The sequence below is a fragment of the Muscardinus avellanarius genome, assembly GCF_963383645.1.
Source record: "Muscardinus avellanarius genome assembly, chromosome: 1".
Classification (NCBI taxonomy): Eukaryota; Metazoa; Chordata; class Mammalia; order Rodentia; family Gliridae; genus Muscardinus; species Muscardinus avellanarius.
Window position 1 is genome coordinate 119,944,530 of NC_137786.1, and position 20,947 is coordinate 119,965,476.

General features: G+C 46.2%; 1 protein-coding gene across 1 annotated transcript in view; it reads right to left on the reverse strand.

Moving 5' to 3' along the window:
• SORL1 (sortilin related receptor 1) overlaps positions 1-20,947 on the reverse strand; it is a gene marked incomplete at its 3' end in the record, with an annotated part of 156,975 nt that overhangs the window by 15,585 nt on the left and 120,443 nt on the right. The window contains exons 27-39 of the mRNA XM_080707083.1: positions 18,514-18,621; positions 16,770-16,901; positions 15,781-15,912; positions 15,015-15,149; positions 14,068-14,223; positions 10,706-10,855; positions 8,772-8,903; positions 7,839-7,965; positions 7,517-7,686; positions 4,430-4,542; positions 4,125-4,229; positions 3,310-3,382; positions 55-137 (exon numbers count right to left, since the gene is read on the reverse strand). Of these exons, the coding sequence (XP_080563209.1) occupies positions 55-137; positions 3,310-3,382; positions 4,125-4,229; positions 4,430-4,542; positions 7,517-7,686; positions 7,839-7,965; positions 8,772-8,903; positions 10,706-10,855; positions 14,068-14,223; positions 15,015-15,149; positions 15,781-15,912; positions 16,770-16,901; positions 18,514-18,621 (1,616 nt within the window). The remainder of the gene's footprint in view (positions 1-54; positions 138-3,309; positions 3,383-4,124; positions 4,230-4,429; positions 4,543-7,516; positions 7,687-7,838; positions 7,966-8,771; positions 8,904-10,705; positions 10,856-14,067; positions 14,224-15,014; positions 15,150-15,780; positions 15,913-16,769; positions 16,902-18,513; positions 18,622-20,947) is intronic.

Genomic DNA, 20,947 nt, shown 5'->3' on the forward strand with positions numbered 1-20,947 from the left:
AATCTTGCTAGGCTAAGTCTTATGAGTCCCCTGACAAAGCAATTTCCATGTTACCTTGACATCACCATCCATGGTCAGGGTAAAGCTTAGAGAATTTTCACCATAGCTGTCAATGTGGATATCTGGAGGTGGGATCACTGAAAATAAACAGAAATTCAGAAAGAGAAGCTATGTGAGAAGTAAAGAGGGCAGGAATTCACAGTTTTCAACTCAAAAGACAAAACAACCTTTCAGCTGGGGATAAAGGGCACTATGGCCATCTTTACTCTTCTATTTTACCACTGTTGTCCTGAGGCCCAAGTTGGGCCCAACATTGCTTGGTGAGCACACAACTCTCAGACGGCTAGCCCGGCCAGGAGGTCAAGCCCAGAAGTTTTATCATGTAAATGTCCCCAGCAAACCAGCTTCCACCTGGTCCTTAAAGGTACAGAGGTCACTGTGGGCGCCACCTTTATTACCAATCACAAAGTCCAGTGATCTCAAGCCTTTTGGAAGGATGACAACAGGAAGATTCATAGTTTGTACATGTATGTGTGGCAGAACAGGAAGGATGTGGCCTCTGGAGTTGGGCAAGCTGGAACCAATTTCTGTCTCTTTCACTTCACAGCTGTGTGGCCTGAGGCAACTTCCTTTTCTGCACTGAGCCTGGAAAAATGCATTTCTACACTGTGCTGAGCCTGGGAAATAAGCTAAAATAATGTATGTACAGCTGAGTGTCGCAGCAGAGGCCTGTCACCCCAGCACTTGGGAGGCTGAGAGACAATACAGGTTCAAAGCCAGCAACTTAGCACAATCCTCGGCAACTTAGTATGACACTATTTCAAATAAATAAATAAATAAATAAATAAATAAATAAATAAATAAGAAATGTGGGTGTAGCTTGGAGGTAGAATGTCCATGGATTCAATCCTTAGTACCAATAATAATGATAATGATGATGCATGTACAGGGTCTCGCACCCAACTACCATTCTTTTTCCAGTGAAGTCTCATTTATGGAGATTAAGGAGCCAGTAATTATTTGGTGCTCTCCCAAAGACCAGAGCTTAGGCTGAGAGTTGAGGGGGGCAAGGAGCGTGGCCCAGACCAAGACGCCTCTCAGTTCAACTGAGGGACATCATGCTTGTCATGTGAAGGTCTCACCACAAGAAAGCAGGATCTGAAAGGGCTCCATGGGATATATGTGGTCAGAAGACACCATGCAAATGGCAACTTGTTCATTAGACTCTCAGCACACACACCCCTCATCAGAAAGCACGAGAGACTTGAAGCAGTGGGTACATCCGGTGACAAAGGAGATATGTCAAAATGTAAAGGAAACCTTCCAGATGATGAGGCATGTCATAAAACCAGGCTAAAAAAAAAAAAAAAAAAAAAACCAAAAAACACACAATAACCAGAAGAAAGTTTATGAGAGATGCCCAGCATCCAAATCAGAGCCAAGGAACACAGATGCTGCGGCAAAACCAGCCTGAGTTATAACCACAGTGACTGGGGCAGGCTGTGATCTTCTCCAAAGCCCAATCTCTTCAGCTGCAAACAAGGATAAAAATACCCATCTCATAAATTCATGTAAACCAAGAAGCATGGTGCATGGTATACAAAAAGTGTTCATTACAAGGTGGCATCTCTGGCGGCTGTTACTGTTAATAATCCACATCACTAGTGCACCCATTCTTCTGGCTGACACCACCTCTATCTTGGTCCTTACGTTATGATCCCAGGTCACAGTACTTTCTGAAGTAGCCTGTAAGTGCCTTCAGTACGAACTCTAACCAAAAATGTGTGAGGAGCTGAGACACAATGAAATTGACAAGAAGTTTAGAAAAAGCAGCCAGCCACTGTGACTTTGAATCGTAGGTGAGACCTGTACCTACAGAGCTCAAGAAGCTGTGCTTCCAAAGTCCCTTCTTTTAGATAGGGACAGCCAGAATGTTTTGACCCAAGTTTTTTAGGAAAAGAAAAAAAAAAAGAATAAGACAATAAGAACTCTAGGGAGTTGTGAACCCAGCATGGTTCCTCCAACTGCAAGCATCCTGCCCACCGACTGCAGGCACTAAGCTTGGCTGTCTTCTGCTTTGTTCCCCACATTCCAAGTTTTGGAAGTGATCAGAGAGTGACTTGACAACTCAGAGCTGTTGTTTCACAGGCTCAGGCAACTGTAAAATCACCCAGTCATGTTCCACGCCAGAGTGCGTATGCGGCTGGCTGTATGTATGTATGTATGTATGTATGTATGTATTTATTTATTTATTTATTTATGGGATTAAACCCAGGGACACTCTACCTCTGAGCTATATCCCCAGGCTTTTTTTATATTTTTAAGTTTTGAAATAGGGTTATGTTAAGTTATTGAGGTTGGCCCCAAGCTTGCTATCCTCCTGTCTCACCCTCCCAGGAACTGGGATTACACTCATGCACCACTGTGCCTGGCTGTAGTTGTAATATCTGCAAATCCAGAAATGAAAGTTCCCGGTGTCGAGGCTCAGATGGGGAAAACCACTCAGGGAGATGAGCTGCAGTCCCTCTCCAACGTGCGCCAGGACCTTGCATTAGTTGCTTCAATGCACTCATGCACCTGCGATTCTACAGCTCCCACTGGATACCAGTGACAGGGTGGAGGAAAACAGACCAGACCTTGGCCCTCATGAGGCGCCATGCAAAATGAGAAGCCAGCCACCTTGGCAAGCAGAGCGACCCACGGAGCCATATGTCTCAGCCTAGAGGGGAGCGTGCAGCGTGATGGTTAAGAAAGAGCACAGGCTTTGGAGTGAGGTGTGTCCAGTTCCAGTCCTAGCTCTGTTGCTTCCTGACTGTGTGGCCTGCGGTAAGTGCCTCCTTCCACTCCCACACCTGACCTGTGGCTGTTCTGAGGGATCCACCAGGTAAGCTGATGGACGTGAAGCAGTGTGCACTTCAGAGTGCCCAGATCAGCCCAGTGTTAGACACCAGCATTGACGCAGACTGTCAGCACCGCTAGGAGAGGTCACAGACCTCAGCATGGACTTCCCCTAGAATACGGCAAATGAACGTGTGCAAAGCCATCTCCATCCACAGTGAGGAGAAATGCTTTTCAGATCCTCTTCATGCTCACAAAAGAATGGGCACAAGCTTCTGGAAACCCCTTCAGTTCTAGGAGGTGGATCACATTCAGCAATCAGGCAAAATGACTGTCTCTAACACACCACGGCGATACCCAGAAGTGTGCGTGTGGAGTTTTCTAATCTACACTTCTCTTTTTCTGTCACACTGAAGGACATCTCCAAGGGTTTATATCTCCTCTAGATCGGCAAATGGTGGAATCATTTACCTTTTCCTTTAATGGTGGTAATGGACTTAGAATCGCTCCAGTTTCCTATTCCGCGACTAGTCACCGCAGCCACCTTTTCAAATCAGAGTGTGAATTAGCATGAATAAAGGCAACACATCATATAGCAAGAATTCTGAATAAACTAAGTGGGAAGAGTATGGCAATAAGGGTGGAAAAAATTATATAGGGTGACCCATGCTAGACAGAGGGCCCAGCAGAAATAACATGGGAAAGAGACAAGGAGAGGAGACTGGGCAAAGGGAATTAGAATAGTTCTAAAATTATGAAATTTCTATTGACTTACAGATGTCAAGGTTCTTCTGAAGGGCATTGCATGTGCACACACACATAATATGTATATATATGGTATTGGGAAATTAATGGTGCAAGGGAATCTCTGAACTGTTTGCATTTAATGGTGTCAATAAATATTCTGCATAAAATCTGTCTCCTTTCTGCTAAAGATAATATTACATTTCTCAAGAACCTTACAAAATTGGTTTACAAATTCTACTTATTATAGCTCTGCATCACTCTGCAGCTAAACATAAGCAGAAAAGAGCTGGGTGAAGAGGAAAGACAGGTGTGGCAAGCGAGCAGAACATTGGGGTTATGGGCACGGAAAGCTCTTGGGTTACTGCAAGTTCTTGGGTGTCTGAGGGAAGCCTGAGTTCTCCCCCCTTAGAATAAGGAGCTGGGTATTTTGAGACATCTAATACACATATTTTACAAGTAAACACGGAGTTCTCATGAAATGGAACAACTGTCCAGGGACTAGCACTGACCAGCTGGTCAGAGCAGATGTAAACACTCACTCTCACGGTATATAGAGCATTGACCATTAAGTTCCTTATTTCTGTAGAGTTACTTGTAGCCCTCTGAGAGGCCCACATCTTGGAACCACTCCGGCTGTATTCTACCTAAAATGAAAAGAAAAATATGAGTAAAAGGTGTCTGGAGGTCTGGATCACCCTATTCCCTTACATGAGGCAGGTAGAAAGAGGGAAAAGGTGGGTGCCAGATGTCCTAAGGAGCAGCCCATTATCCAAATGATTATTGCTAAAGCAGCTCCCAGTCTCCAGCACCCAGCCAGCTCCACCAACTCCAATAAGGTACTTACAATGTACTCACGAATGAGGCCGTGGGTGTGGATGGGAGGAGTCCAGTGGCCAGCAATCACACCTTCTACTTCCCTGTGCAGTGACAGCTGGAGGTTCCGGGGGGCATCTGGCACTAGAAAAGAGTCAACTTGGAAGTCAGGCTGTCCCTGTGTGCAGATGATATGATCTCATATATAGAAAAATCTAAAGACTCTATCCAAAAACTGTTCAAAGTGCTAGATGAATTCAGTAAAGATGCAGGATAGATCAGCACATAGAATCGGTACCATTTTCTATGTGCTAACACAAATATACTTTAAAAAATTTGAGAAATCAATCCCATTTACAATAGCTATAAATAAATAAAATAGCCTAAGAAAAATTTAACCAAGGCAGTCAAATATTTCCACAATGAAAATTATGAAATGCTGATGGAAGAAATTGAAGAGGACATACAAAAAATGAAAAGACACTCATATTCATGGATAGGAAGAATGGGTACTGTTCAACTCTCCATACTACTTTAGGCAATCTATAGGGTTCAGTGCAATCCCCATCAGAACAACAATCACGTTCTTCACAGAAATGAAAAAAATCCCAAATTAAAATTTGCAGGGAATCATAAAAGATCCTCAGTGGACAAAGAAATCCTCAGCGCAAAGAACAAAGCTGGAGGCAACAATTACCTGACCTCAGAACATATCACTAAGCTGGAAGACCATGACAATATGGTATCAGCAGAAAAACAGACACACAGACCAAGAGAAGAGAAGAAAGAATCTACGAATGAGTCCACATATCTACACAAACTAATTTTTGACAAAGAACCTAGAATTGACATTGGAAAAAGGATGGTTTCTTCAGCAAATGGTGCTGAGCAAACTATTCATATGCATAAATATGAAGCTAGACTCCTTTCACTATATACAAAAATCAACTGAGAACAGATTAAAGACTTAAATATAAGATCCCAAACTATAACACCAACAGGAGAAACCATAAGAGAGGTGTTTCAAGACATTGGTCTGGGCCAGGATTTTTTTAATATGAACTCAAAGAGCAGAGGCCACAAAAGTAAAAATTGACAAATGAGACCATAATAAAAATGCTTTTATATCACAAAGGGAACAATTAGCAGAGTGAAAAGACAACCTACAGAATGGGAGAAAATACCTGTAACCTATTCACCCAGAAATTAATGGCCAGAATATATAAAGAATTAAAAAAAAAAAACAACTGTAAAAGAACAATGACTAAAAGATGAGGGAATGATCTGAAGAAATATTTCTCAAAAGAATATATATATGGCCAACAAGTAAATGAAGAAATGTTGAACATCACTCATCATCACGGAAATGAAAATGAAAATCACAATGAGCTGCCATCTCACCCCAGTTAGAATGGTGCTATAAAAAAAGCACAAAGTAATGGCAAAAAAGCACAGAAAAAATATCTCCTATACTGCAGGTGGGAACATAAATGAGTGCAGCCATTATAGAAAACAGTGAAAGTGTTTACAAAAGAACTACTCATAATACTCTACTATGGTCCAACAATTCCACTACGGGGTATGTATCCAGAGAAAAGGAAATCAGTATATGGAAGTCTAGTCCTAAGTCTACTGCAGCACTAGTCACAATAGTTGAGCTAGAGAATCCACCTGGGTGCCCAGTGATGGATGGATGGATAAAGAAAATGTGGCCTATACACACAATAGGATATCACTGAGCCACAAAAAGGACTGACATTCTGTCATCTGGAGCAATGTGGAGGAGCCTGAAGGACCTTATGTCAAATGAAATAAGACAGGCACAGAAAGACAAACTTTGCATATTCTTACTTATCTGTGGAGGCTAAAAATTGATCTCATAAAAGCAGAGGATAGAAGTTACCAGAGTTGGGAAGCGTGGAGTTGAGGAGGGATGCAGAGATATTTTTAACAAGTACACAGATGCAGAAACAGAGACAGAAGAAATTTTCAAATGTTGTACAGCACAGTAGGATAATTATAGTTGACAACAATTAATTGAATATTTCACAATAGCTAGTGGCAATCACCACAACCTGATCCTTACACACTGGAAACATGTATTGCCATGACACACTATGCCCCATAAGATATACAATTATTTTTGTCAATTAAAGATAGTATATATATATATATATATATATATATATATATATATATATATATATTTTAAAGAGTTACCTTGAGATTAAAACCCATCTGCACAACTAGAAGTATTTTCCTGAGCTTAAAGCAGGGACAAGATCGATCTCAGGGCTATACACTGGGGCCTATTCATTGCAAAGGCTGCTGGCTTGGTCTCTACACTGACAAGATGCTTTTCCTCTTCCTCCAATCTGGTCATCAGATCAGGGCTCAGACACATCAGACATAAATCTGTGGCTCACTAGGGCTTCAAGGGAGAATCATGGGGGCGAGCTGAGTCACTACTCGCCCCGAACTTTGATGCTACAATCTTAATTGTCATTGCAGCCTCTGCTGCCTCAACCCCTAGCACCACAAAGCAGAGACCTGCGGGCCTGACTCCCAGGGAATAAGACTAAGTTTCTAAAATACCAGAATTCTCCATCCAAATATACATGACCACCTTCCACATGGACTTCGTACCGAGTTCCATGATGACACACTCAAGATGCCCTGGCTAATGATAAAAGGGGCTAAAATAAGCAGTCACACAACTCAGCAACTCTGACAGGAGGGAACAAGAAATTCTCTCCCATACATGGATTTGTCTTTTCAAAATCAGCCTCATATTTTAAGGATGACGAGCTCCTAAGGACCAAGCACTAGAAAATACCTAGTGAAGGAAGGCAGAGGCAGAAACTAGATAAGAAATGTGAAAGAGGGCACTGGTGGGAAGAATGTGAGTTACCCTGTTAAGGTTCCAGAACATTCTCTACCATAATGAGAACTAAATGTTCAGCAACTTAGGTTAGACTGTAAAACCTCATCATGGTATTTCTACACAAGGAAGGCCTGTATAAATATATTTCTACATACTTGAGAATCCTTGGGAAATCCTGCTCAACACCTCACACATGGTCCTGTACATGCCATAAAATCAGGTTAGAACACTTACATCCTTCCGGAGTCCTCAGCGTCACGAAGTCATTGGTGTTGTGCGCCTTGCTCAGACACTGGACCTGCACTTTCACCTGATACGTGGTGTCTGGTTTCAAGACTTTTAAAACAGCGTTGGTTTTGTTGCTGTGAGTCTCCAGAGTCTTCCATATGCTCTCTCCGACCACCCTGACCAAAAGAATAAAGATGCTGTCACGGTGAAGCAGCACAGGGCGGCTGAGACATACGACACCACTAATAAACAACCACACTGTGACTATCACAAGAGCATGGCAGGACAGCCAGTGGCAACCGAAGACCAAGCCAAGGACGGGACCCACCTGTAGTAGATGTTATAGACACATGAAGCGGAGGGCATTTTTTTAGGCCGTATCCAAGTCAAAGTTACATCCCCAGAGAAGTCAGCTGTCCACTGAAGATTCTGGACTTTGTATACAGTTAACTCGTCTAGAGAGAAAAAGAGGAAAAAGTCAAAGAGAGCCATAACTTAGATTTCACAGGATCCCAGCTCTTAGGCAGAATGACTATGATATAAGTTATCAGGAGACTATGATCATTATCTGAAAAGATATTGCAGAAAACATGACTGACGTCTCCCTCTGCAACCTTCCCTGGGGTTTCCTGTATTGCCAGTCATAGACTTTTCACTTGAATTTCACCTCCTTTCTGTCTATGGCAATTTAAGTTTGAGTCATAATAAAGAATGCTGCAAGTCCAAGGCCATCATAGCAGGATGTACCACTAGCAGCACCCCGGATGGAAGGAATGAGTTGCCCCATCTGCAGCTTGAGGCTGAACCACAGTATATCAGCAAGAGGTGGGAGGTGTGTCGTGAATAAATCTAAGACCAGCATTTCCTTGACGGGGAGGAGGCTGCTGGAAGTTACCTCGCAGTTGAGCCATGCCTTGTTCTCCTTGGCAAGCCAAAAGTGGGCACAAACCCATCTTGCTTTTGGATTATGAAGAAGTTCTAAACTCAAAGGTTTCCAAACTTACTTGGCTTAGTGTCTCCTTTTCAGAAGGTAAATTATTCAGCACCCCTCCACCCCCAGCCTGGAAATCTTGAAGTGAATAAATAGAGATGCAGTGAGAAATTTGTGTTCTTTTCTGCTCCTGCATTTCATCCCAGCACCCCTGACCCCAGGGTTGTGTCGCCCACTTGGGGAGCCTGTACTGATAAAGGATCTGAGCCAGAAATCCCTGTGGCAAAGGAGCCACGGAGCCCAGCCCGCCACCGGCACACAGGCACACACCGCTGCAAGCTTTCTCGTCGCTCTCGTCCGAGCAGTCCAGGAAGCCGTCACAGCGCTCCGAGAGCACGATGCAGGCCTCGCCGTCCTCACACTTGAACTCCCTGCTCGTGCACATCAGGGTGCTGTGTGTGGCTGCAATACAGAGACATTCCTTAGACCCAGGGAAAGGACCACGTGCAACCAAAAGTCCAGGCTCAAACATATTTAGGAAAAGAAGTCTTATCTCTTGGAACTAATCATCTTCTGCTTTCAAATGCTTTAAATGTCTTAGGATGAGGCAGAGGGGAATGTGCACTGGCACTGAGGTAGCGCCCTCCTTGATATTCACAACTGGGATCTCCCTTAGGAATGATCCAAGATTCAGAGTCAAAAAAACTGGGTGTTAAGTTCTTCTGGATGTGCTTCAGCAAGCTGTTTAAAGCACCCAAGTTTGGTGTCCCTATGTTAAACTAGGTGACAATTTCATCACTATTTCTTCTGCAGGGATCTGAGGAATGCAAGCCTCTGTAGCAGTGCCTGGCTCCTGGAAGGCATCAGCGACCTGTAGCTATGACTCAACTCGCTGATTACTCTGTTCCTGTTCTTGGTGTATGGTCTAGAATGACACTCTGACTTCTGGTTTGAGCAACACAAATAATAACAAGGCAAATCACAATAGCGTTAGGAGGCATGCCCACTTATTTTTAATTGTATAGGCTTTAAAGTACTTTCACAGAAAAAGGAGATAATGTAAAATAAAAGTAAATTAAAAGCTGAGGGACTCCATGGCAGGCCTGTGACCTCAAACTTGATCTTCTCCCCAGCATGGGAGGCTCCAGAAAGGATCCTGATAGTATGGTAACTGATACCACGGGAGAAGAAAGACTGGCTGCCCGAAGAAGCACATCTGCTGCCCCTGGGTGGACAGGCCATGCCTGATGCAGGAAATGCAGGCCTTCATTACCTAGACTCACACTTGCCTGCCCCCTCCTGCCACAGACCCAGTGCTACCAGTGAGTAGTCTGAAATTAACCTTGTACCTCCAAGTCAAACATTTTTACACCCAAGCCCAGAATGTGTTAATACGTTACTTCACTTTCCAAAAGGGACTTTTGCAGATGTGACTCAAGTAAGGACCTTGATGTCAAGAGCATGTCCTGGATTATGCAGGAGGGACCATCTAGCCACTTGGGCCCAGTAAGGGCCCAGGAGGACAGTCTGCAGCCCTCAGACAGCTCACACAAGCCAGCGTCTCCCTCCATCCCGAGCTCCAAGGAACCTCCCTGGGCACATCAGGGAAATGGAACACAGGACTCTCTGCTTGAAAACTGCCAACTCCAAATATGTATACAGGGCACCTGTCAGCTCATACTGGGCCCAGGCCACCTGGTCCGCATTCTACATGCTGTTCAGAATCCTAACTCACCTACAAGAAGCGCTGTAGGGGCTGGGACTGAATTTCTTAACAGGGTGCTGGACGTGGTCCCCCCAGCAATACGTTCTGCATGGCTCACTAAACACTTCCAGAAGAATAAATGCATATATAGAAGGTAATGGCTTTAGCCATGGATGTTTTATAGAATTAAACATACTTAGCCAAATAAACCTATTTTTATCATTATTCAGAATTTTTTTTTTTTGGTTGGACATGCTACTGGTATTTAAAATAACCTGGTCTGGATTATCTGACCACACGGGCATACCCTTTGGGAGAATTTAATGTGTGGTCTCTAGCTATCAGATCTTTCACATAGAACTGTCTGTTTTCTCTTCCTATTATGAAGAATGTGGCTATCCTATGGTATGATGTGAGTCCACAGCACTAAGCCATCGTGGAGAACATCGTAAAAACAAGGCTACACGGAAGGGCAGGGGCTCATGCCCAGGATTGCGTGTAGATCCGGAGAGGCGAAGCCCTGAGAATCTGCCTGGGGCTGAGGGGTCCAACCACTCACGGCAGTTGGCCTCGTCCTGGCCGTCCTGGCAGTCGCCGTGGCCATCACAGCGCTTCCAGTTGGGAATGCACTTCTTCGGTTGGTGGCACTCGAACTCAAACCGGTCACATCGTCCAAGCTGGGTAGGCATGGAGGCAGCAGTGACATTTGCTAGAGAAGGATTGTTTAAATTCAGTTTTTAGTATCTGGGAGTTGGCCAGTTACAGCAATCAATTCAATGGCTTAGGAGAGCAACTGTGCTTTAGGAACTGCAGAGGGGGCCCGGAGACACCTGTGTGCTCTGCAGAGACAGAAAATTGGACACTGGCACTAATTTTGCTTCCTAATGGCACCACACGAGGGACCAGTTCAGAGAATTGTTTTAAAGGACTTAAACTCAAAGGGGATGAAAGAAAGTAGAAAAAAATAATAAAAATGGGGAACTGGAAAGCAGAGAGGGGTAAGTAACTAACAAGACCAGAGAAGGCCACATCCAACCCTCAGCTGTCAGAGGAGAGTGTCACAAGCCAATCGGATTGACATCACACAGCCCTGGAGAAGCGCAGAAATTGGTCTCTGCCTGTGAGTGAAGAGGGACAGAACTAAAATAAGGAAACTCCCTGAAAGCTGTTTTAGAAGCAGCTACTGGGCCTGGGGCAGCTAGATTCCCTTCCGCCATTAGCCCCATGGGACAATCATCCTATACACTATTTCAACAGAAGACTGGTGGGTTGCTATCTGCCTGCTGTTAGGGCAGGAATCACAGGGAGTAAGAATATCTTATTGGAGCCGGACGTGGTGGCACACGCTTGTAATCCCTGTGCTTGGGAGGCTGAGACAGGAGGATCGCGCTGGTTCAGAGCCAGCCTCGCTGGCTTAAGAGACCCTGTTTCCAAATTAAAAAAAAATAGGTCTGGGAGAATAGCCCGGAGGTAGAAGGGCTTCCAGGAACCCCAGTACCACACACACACACAAAAAAAGAATATCTTCTTGGTAAAATCAGGATTAAATCTAATGACAGCAGAATATGGAGTCACAAGTTCTCTTCCTTATCAGTGGGGCTCTTATTGTCTACAAGATTCTTGGAATCTTCCCCTGTGGAAACTGACTGGTCTCAGAGAGAAACCCTAAAGTTACCAAGGTCTTAGGAAACTAAGCCAAGGCAAATCATGCCACTTATCCTGGCCAACGAGGGGCTCATCAGAGGCTCTAAGACTGGGAGATGGTATGACCATCCAACCAGTAGGTGTCTTCCTGGAAGGTGAATTAAAAAGAGGAAGAGAAGTCAGGAGACTTCTGACAAAAGAAGATCCCAGAGCTAGAAACAACATGTTTGAATCGTCACCAACCACATATGCAAAAAAAAAAAAAAAAAAAAAGGCATGCTTGTAATCTCAGCATTCAGGAAGTGGAAACCGGAGGACTGCGGTTACCAAACAGCCTCAGCTACTTAGAGAGGCCCTTCACAATTCAGTGAGACCCTGTTTCAAAAAATAAAAAGACTAAGCCGGGCATGGTAGCGCACGCTTGTAATCCCTGCGCTTGGGAGGCTGAGACAGGAGGATCACGCAGGTTCGAAGCCAGCCTCAGCTATTTAGTGAGGCTCTCAGCAACTTAAGTGAGACCCTGTTTCCAAATAAAATATAAAATGGGTCTGGGAGTATAGCCCGGAGGTAGAAAGCCTCTGGGTTCCACCTCTAGTACCACCAAAAAATAAAAAAAATAAAAATTAAAAAAAATAAAAAGACTAAAAACTAGGCTAGGTGTGTAGCTTGGAGGTATAATGCCCCTGGGTTACATCCCCATACTGAAAAAAAAAAAAAAAAGCCATAAAAACTGGCTTATTGGATATATACAGTTAGGGATTTGTTCACTAGATTAGTTGGAATTTTCTACATTAATGTCTTCGTCAGAGTTTTAATAATCAAAAATAATGTTGAGACGATGATCAACAATAGAATGGTGGACCTTGAGGGGAGAGGATAGTGACTGGAGTTGTTTATTGTTTTACAATTGATTTTAAGTTGAGAAGCATTTATGGGACACTGACTATTTGCCTATTGTTGTCATAGACATAATAGAGGATAATCCCAAGCAGAAGATCCATGCAATTGCTATTTAAATGAAAGATTTGTATGAATGAAACAGTTAGCAAACAGCACGTGACATATCATAGCTAAGACTCCAGACAACAACGGTTAAGTCCAAGGAGACTGGGAAAGACTGCACACCAGGTAAAGGAAGTGAAACTGAGAGGCAGAATCCGGCTGCACTTGTTCAAAGCAGGAATTTCAAACTTCAGTGAGCCTAAAACCTGTAAGAGCATCTCCCAGGCTCTCCACAGAAATTCTGACTCTCTGTACTTTATAAACACCCTAAGTAATTCCATTATAGAGGAGTCATTGTGCCATTTACGACAAATACTAATAACCCATCCAAGTCTCTTTGCTCTAAAATTGATGCTTCTGTTTGCCCGAAGGGGTTTCCCTCTGAGACAGGGAAATGAGGGAGCCAGGCAGGGGCACAGGAATTTCAGGTAAGGGCAAAAGCCTCGGTGCAGGGCCACGGGAGGGAAAGAAGCAGGTCTGTCCATGGTGGATGAGGAGCGCAGCTCGGCTGAAGGAGAAAGTTTGGGGAGACAAGGAGCAATCTGTTCACACAACGCCTGGAAAACAGGCATGAGTCGAGAATTGACCTTCTAGACAGGAAGAAACCACTGCCAAGTGCACGGGAGGCAGTGGGACCTGACAGGCCCAAAGGAAGAACTGGGACTGGTGACCAGGACACGGGCTGGGGCTGGAGCGAGGACACAGACCCCTCTAACTTGTGGGTATGAGCCAGACTCTGCTGTAGGGAAGGACATAGCACCCTCTGTTCTGCCTGCAGAGAGGGTGGGCACTAGGCAGTGTCCAGGTCAGCCTCCTGCAGTGTTGACAGCACAGACCGTCAGCTGCCGCATTCTGCCACTAGATGGCAGTGCTCACCCTTCTTTAGTGTGGCTGCGCACTAGCAGGCAGGAAACCAGCTCGCTCCCTGGAGAGTTTAAACACACACACACACACACACACACACACACACACACACACACACACACACACACACAGCCTCCTATAATGTACACTATAATTTCCCACTGAGAAGGAAGCAGCAGAGGCCTGGCCTCAGCGGGGGTGGAAAGCAGGGTGGCTGGCCTTTTCTGGCAGGAAGTTCAGAGAACTGTTAGAGAAGACAGGACTGCCAGGAGTCTGCAGTGCAGAGAGAAGCGCTGGAGGTCTCCCTGTCCCCGAGGAGCGCTATTCGTGAGAAGCTCATGGCAGCCACACATGCCCCAACATCCTCTCCACAACAGCAGGTGTCACGAATGCACTGTGGCCAGGACTCACCGAGAGAGGGGCAGGCTTCCTCGTCTGAGCCATCTGTACAATCCCGATACCCGTCACACACCCAGGTGTCCATCACGCAGGTCCCGCTGCTGCAACGGAAGTAATTGGGCAGGCACGTGGAGGGCCCAGGAGTGGTGGAGGGAAGAATGTGTGACTCTGAGGACAACACCAAGCAAAAAAACCCCAATGTTACCAGTTTGATCTCAGACCAAAATGTGTCCCAAATCTTGTCCCAGCTTTAACTTCACCTGCTGAGAGAGGCCAGTGAGCCACAGCTGTCAACAGCAGGGGTGTCAGAACAATGATACTCTTTTCCCTTTCGGTGGGTACCTGTACTATGCTATTATACTGGATATGAGCTGATGCTCAGATGGGTTTCCTTTTTCAGGTGCTTATGAAGGCTAACAGCAGGATCAGGTAAACAGGTGGCTCGGAAGGCTCAGGATGGCTACAGAATCCCTACTGAGACTCCACTTGCTTCCTTTATTCCCTGGAGCTACCCCAGGACTTGGTTTGGAGATGACGGTGCCAAAAAAGAGCTGGGAAGCGTATGTCCCACGTCAGAGGTCCTCAAACACATCACAACACAGGTGGGATCTGGGGCCTTGTTAAAACACAGGTGCCCACTCAAGAGGTGTGAGCGGGCCCAAAGAGTCTGAATTTTTAACAAGCTCGAAGGAGAGGGGGACATGCTGGGCTCCAGACCACACTCTGAGTAGCAGTAGTAAGGTGGGAATGAATTACTCCAGAAAGAGGAGAAACCAAGCACCCTGATTTCAAATGGGAGAGGAATAGAATAGAAAAGAACTCAGTCCTCACACACACACACAAAGTAAGTAAATAAATAAGAAATGAGCTAGGCACTACAGAGGTGCTTGAATTCCACGCAAACGGCAGGAGTCCTGGGTGTCCCGGCGCCGGGGATGACCTGATGCCCTGGGCCTCACCTCCACAACCCTTCTCGTCGGACCAGTCCCCGCAGTCGTTCTCTCTGTCACACTTCCACCTGTTGGGGATGCAGTGGCCATTCTCACACCGGAACTGGAAGTAGCTGGAGCAGTTCGGGGCTTCGGTGGGGTTTTCTGCGGAGGTTGAGCACACCATTAGTCATTTCCCCACTGTGGTGTGAATACAATGTCGTCCCCCCCCCCACTAGCTGCACTGTGCTCAAGGCCCCTGTCCAGGGCCACCTGCTTCCCTTCCAGGGAGGACAAGGCAGCTCCATGGACCCAGGGTGGGGCAACAAACACCCCACAGACTCAGTACCACTCCATCTCCCCAGCCCCAGCCCTGACCACATTTTGTTCTCTGACCTACATTTTGTTATCCTGAGAATCATCACCTGAGTTTTCCTTTGGACATTTTACCAGAGAAACAGCCAAGCTGTTAATTAGCCAAGAGTGACTCTGAAGTCTGTAACTTTTAGAAAGAAAAGCATACTGCATAAAAATTCACCCTGACTGGACAGTCGTGACAGGCTGTACTCCTTAGGTATCATCCGGTCCTCCCAGCTGGGGAGAGAAACGGAAGTGGAGTAAACATTTCCTTAGCTTCTCCCTGGTGTGAGGATCACTCCCTCCATCCTCCTCCAGGGATTCCAGAACTGGCAGCAGCTGCTGCGGGGAGGAGAGGGTGCAGTCTGCTTGGGACAGTGTTGGCAAACTTCCCCTTCACACATATGGGACACGGGAGACAGGCCAAAGAGCTCCTCACCACAGTTGGCTTCGTCAGAGTAATCTCCACAGTCGTCCATCCCATCGCACTTCCAGATCAAACTGATGCACACCCCGTTCTGACACTGGAAGCCGAACTCGTCGCAGACCTTGTGGAACTCAGGGTCTTGGGCTACATGAGGGACAGACAGCCACAGAGTCCAGATGACTTGAATGCTGGGAAGCCCAAGGAGCGGCGCTGCTCAGAAGCAGGAGGGAAGAGCAGAGGCCCTTGGCCAAGAGACTGCCCAGAGGAAGGCTTCCTGGGAGCTTCAAGCCCTTTCCTCCAGCCTTGACTCAGTACTACTGTGAGCTGAGTTGCTCCCCCAAATTCACAGGCTGAAACCCTAACCTCTAATGCTTTAGACATGGTGGCTTTGGAAACCATGCCTTTAAAGTGGTAATTACAGTTAAAACGATCCTGACTAGTAGACCCTATCTCCACATGACTGTGTCCATAGGAGAGGAGTGGAGCTCCTCTTCTATGGACACAGAGGTGTGGAGAGGAGCAAGGAGGGAGAAGGAAGGGCATCTCAAGGTCAAGAAAGAGGCCTCAGAGGAAACCAGTGCTCCTCAAACTTGACTATGGACACCAAGCCTCTAGAACCCAGAGAAAATAAATGTGTCGTTCAAGTCTCCAAGGCAGTAGCACTGCCTGTGGCAGCCCGAGGAGGGCACTGTTGGAGGAGTAGGGCCGTAGCAATGAACAGCACAGAGCCCCAACCCCTGTGACCCTCAGGTTCTAGAGGAGGAAGAGATAGTAATAAATGTATAGTGCACAGGGGGCCGGGGTGACCCCGGAGCTCAGCAGGGGCTGCAGACATTGGCTTTTGGTATAGCAGGTAACTCCCTCTTAGCCCAGACTGTGGTCATCTGTACTTCTTAAGCAACAAAGGTCACGCTCAGGAAGAGCAAGCTCGGATGGGCAGTCAACACTGGCCACCTAGATGGAGGAGCAGCCCAGCGTGGCCTCCCGTCTGCCCCACTCACAGCATCCGGCAAAGGCAGCATCCTCGTCAGACCCGTCGCGGCACTGCACAATCCCATCACACACCATGGAGTGAAACAGGCACTGCTGGCGGTTCTTGCACACGAAGTCCATGAAGCGCGTGCAGAGGGGCTCTAAAAGAGAGCAGCGAGGAAGAAGGGCTGTTAGCACTGGGCTGCCCCGGCCCTCTCCAGCCCCAGCAAGGGCACACGGGGGCAGATGGGCACTCGAGAAATAGTGGCGGCAGCACCGCTCGGCGCCAAGCCCAGAGCGACAGCACTTGACATAAAGAGCATCCTTAGGCCCCACAGACAGCACTGCAGAAGGCTTGACTTTCTGTTTACAAGACGAGAAAATCAGGGTAGCAGTGCCAAGGATTTTGCCAAGAGCACACAGCTGATGAAGGTGAAGCCCAAATAGAACCCCAGGGCTGTCTGGCATCAAAGCCTGTAGTTGTAACCACTTTTTTTTGTGTGTGTGGCACTGGGGATTGAACCCAGGGGCATTCTACATCCAGGTTCCCCATTTTTTTTCCTTTACTTTGAAATAAGATCTCACTAATTTGCGGAGGACCTCACTATGTAGCTGATGCTGGCCACGAACCCACAATCCTCTTGTCTCAGCCTCCCAAGTACTGGGATTACAGCATGCGCCACCAACGCCTGACTGTGAGCACTACTGACATGATGCTGACCCTGACAGGAGTCCGTAAACTTTTTCTGCAAGAAACCAGTGTTCCATGCCCTCTCCCCTCCAAATTCTCCTCCAAATGCTCTAAGTCCCAGTATGCCTGTTTAGAGAGAGGGCCTTTTAAAAAGGTCATTAAGATTAAACCAAGTCATAAGGGTGTGGCCATAATCCAACAATCAGTGTCCTGATAAGAAAAACACAAGGATGCAGGCAAAGAGCAATGGCCCAGTGAGCCCAGAGGCTCACGGGCTCTCGACTGGCTCTCTCCTGGGTATCTAGCCTGAGAGCCTTCAGAACTGAGCTGCCACCTTGGCTTGTCCCTGGCCCCATCTACAGATTTCGGATTTGCCAGCCTCATCATCATGCGAGTCATTTCCTCCTCTACCGATTTTGCTTCTCCAGAGAATCCCAACCAACACAACCAGAGAGCAAAGTTGATGGGCCCTGCAGAAGCCTCACAGACAGCCTCTGTCCATTTGCCATGACGGCAGGAGGGCAGGCCCAGGCCATGTGTAAGCAGAGGGCAGCTGCCACATTCAAATCCACGTCTCTCTAGAAGAACAAGTTAGGATGGCCTGTTTGCTGCCCCTGTACTAACACTTTAGCTCTCCACCTGGCCTGCACATTAGTCACCCAGAGCACTATAAAAATCAAACAAAAAACAATACTGAGGACTGATGAACTCAGGATATCGGGAGGTAAGGCTCAGGCATGAGGACTTTGCAAGCTACCAGGTAACTCCAGTGTACTCCGAGTGCCTGCACCACCAACCCAGGACAATCTCAGGTAATTCCAGTGTACTCCGAGTGCCTGCACCACCAACCCAGGACAATCTCTTTGGGTCTAAGGAAAATGGGCCCCACCCTTTCCCCTCCTCCTGTGGTCTTCTACCTACGCACGTTTCTCTGCCTCTGCTGCTCAGTCTTGGCCAGAACTCAGGGGTCACTGGTTACAAGCTAACCATGGGCAGGTACTGACGACACTAAAGACGGTGGTCCAAGAGCTGCTCCTCACTCGGCCCCAGGGCTGCCTCCTCCAGGGCAGGGGTGGACTCACCGCAGTGCTGCTCATCCGAGCCATCAGAGCAATCGTGTAGACCGTCGCAGTGCTTGCTGGACGGGATGCAGGTGCCGTTGGGGCAGCGGAACCCATTGCACTTCTTCTCTGAAATTTAATTGAACAATAGAGAATGATGAAGAAGAAATAGGCAGGTGCTCACCTATGCTGGTGGCAGGGTACAAATCTGTTCCACCATGAGGGCAATCTGGTGATAGCTGGCCAAATTACAAATGTACCATGCTATGTGTGAGGCCAAAGGGGAGAGAGGTAAGGGTACTGGGGATTGAACCAAGGGGCATTCTACCTCTGAGCTACATGCCCAGAACTATTATATTTTTTATTTTGAAATAGGGTCTCACTAAGTGGTTGAGACCGGACTCAAACCTATGATCCTCCTGTCTTAGCCTCTCAAGTACTGAGGTGACAGGGTTGCACCACCATGGCTGGTTTGGAAATGTGCTTTTTGATCCTGGAGTTCTCAATGTTGAAGCCTGTTCTGATTACACATATGAAAAATCACTGTAAGTAGGAGGTTACAGCCTATACACAACCTAAGTACAAGTGTTACACTGCAGCACTGTTTGCAACACATTGAAAACCACCTACATGCCTATCCATATGGGACTGTCTTAATATATGACTAAACACTGGAACACTAGACAACGGTATTGAGATAAAAAAAAACTGAATAATTTTGTCCCTGGCTCAAAACAACATGTACAGCACAATATTATTTGCATAAAATAAGACATGAATATAGATTAAACTTCACAACGAGGGTACAGAATGAAAAATGTGGCATTGGTTATTGTGAACATTCTAGAAAAACTGGGATGGGATGGCGTGTCACTTAACATGGGAACTTAGGGCAATCAAGAAAGGTAAACCCAAGATGTAAGTGGCTGCTACCCACGGAGCGCATCGGGCCACCAAACAGCTAACCTCTCTTTTAGTACAAAGACGGGGCACACTCTATAATCATGAACAAAGCTATAGTAAACGCATAAGCCACCAGCACAGGGGTGTGACATCATGATCAAGTAGCATGCACCGCACCATACGCCACTGTATGCACTATGCTTTTACAAGACCAACAGCACAGAAGGTGTGTTTCCACCAGCATCACCACAAACATGTGAGTGATATGTGGTGCTATGACATCAGGAAGGCCGCTGTGTCGCTGAGGGATGGAGAATTTTCAGTTCCCTTGTAGCCATGGGACAGCCATTGCAAATGTGTCCTGTCACTGACTGAAATGCTGTCGTGTAGCGCATGGACAAATGTACACAGAAATACTCTGGGAGGCTGTTAAAGTCTGGTTTCCTATGGGGACAGGGTGGGAACCAGGCAGATGGGGAGAGAAACCTTTACTGTAAACCTAATCTTATACTTTTTCCATTTTGAACCAGATGAATATACTAGCTGTTTGGAAATCAGGTTTATTTTTAAGAAGAAAGGTTTCAATGAATAGAAGAAAAAAAAGGAGGACATGATCCTGATTATGAAATCCTAGATTTTGAAATCTCTTAAAATCATTTACCACCTTAATTTGTACAGAATTAACATGAAGCCCTTTTGAAGAAAGTCTCCTGCAAATGTTAAGAGCCTGAAGTTTCTCAACCAGTTGCAGGGGAAATCAAACGAGAAGGAAGGCATCTTGATCCTTAGCTCAGAAGCTGCAGCACCAAGTCACCCTCTCTCCCTAGCAGTCACTGCTACACATTACACCTGACGCTCAGCTCCACCAGGGCAGGTGTAGCCTTTGCACACTTGGCGGGCAGTCCATTAAGATAAGGCAAGGCAAGAAAGTAGAGTTTAATCTTGTAAAAGTCAACATTCCTAGGCCCTTAGTCAAAAAACATCACAGAGGAAGAGAAACGGTAAGTGAATACCATGACTTGAGACAACAGTTCATGTTACTAAGTAAAAAGAAGTTTCTAAAGAAAGTTATCAATTAATTTTACAAAAGGCAGCTGGGTGTGATGGCGCAGGCTTGTAATCCTAGCATTTGGGAGGCTAAGACAGGAGGATCATGGTTCCTGGACAGCCTCAGCTATCTAGTGAGGCCCTTTGCAACTCAGTGAGAAGTTGTTTCAGAATAAAGAAGAAAAAAAAAAACAGGGCTGGTGGGGTGTAGCTCGGAGGTAGAATGCCCCTGGGTTCCATCCCCAGCACAGCAAAAACAAATAAACAAACAAACAAAAAATTACAAGAGGTAAACACACTCGTTAAGTTAGTGAAAACCATGAAAAAAGTAAAATCTAAAAGCAAAAGAAACCAGGGGAAACAGGTCTGGTGAGTCAGTCCCTGAGAATACAACCTGGAGACACAGAGAATCTCAAGACCTGACCAGCACCTCTTCCCCCTACATCCTACATTGTTGAGCGCCCAGGAAATGTTTCAAAGGGAAAACCACGCCTTCCCTTCCAAG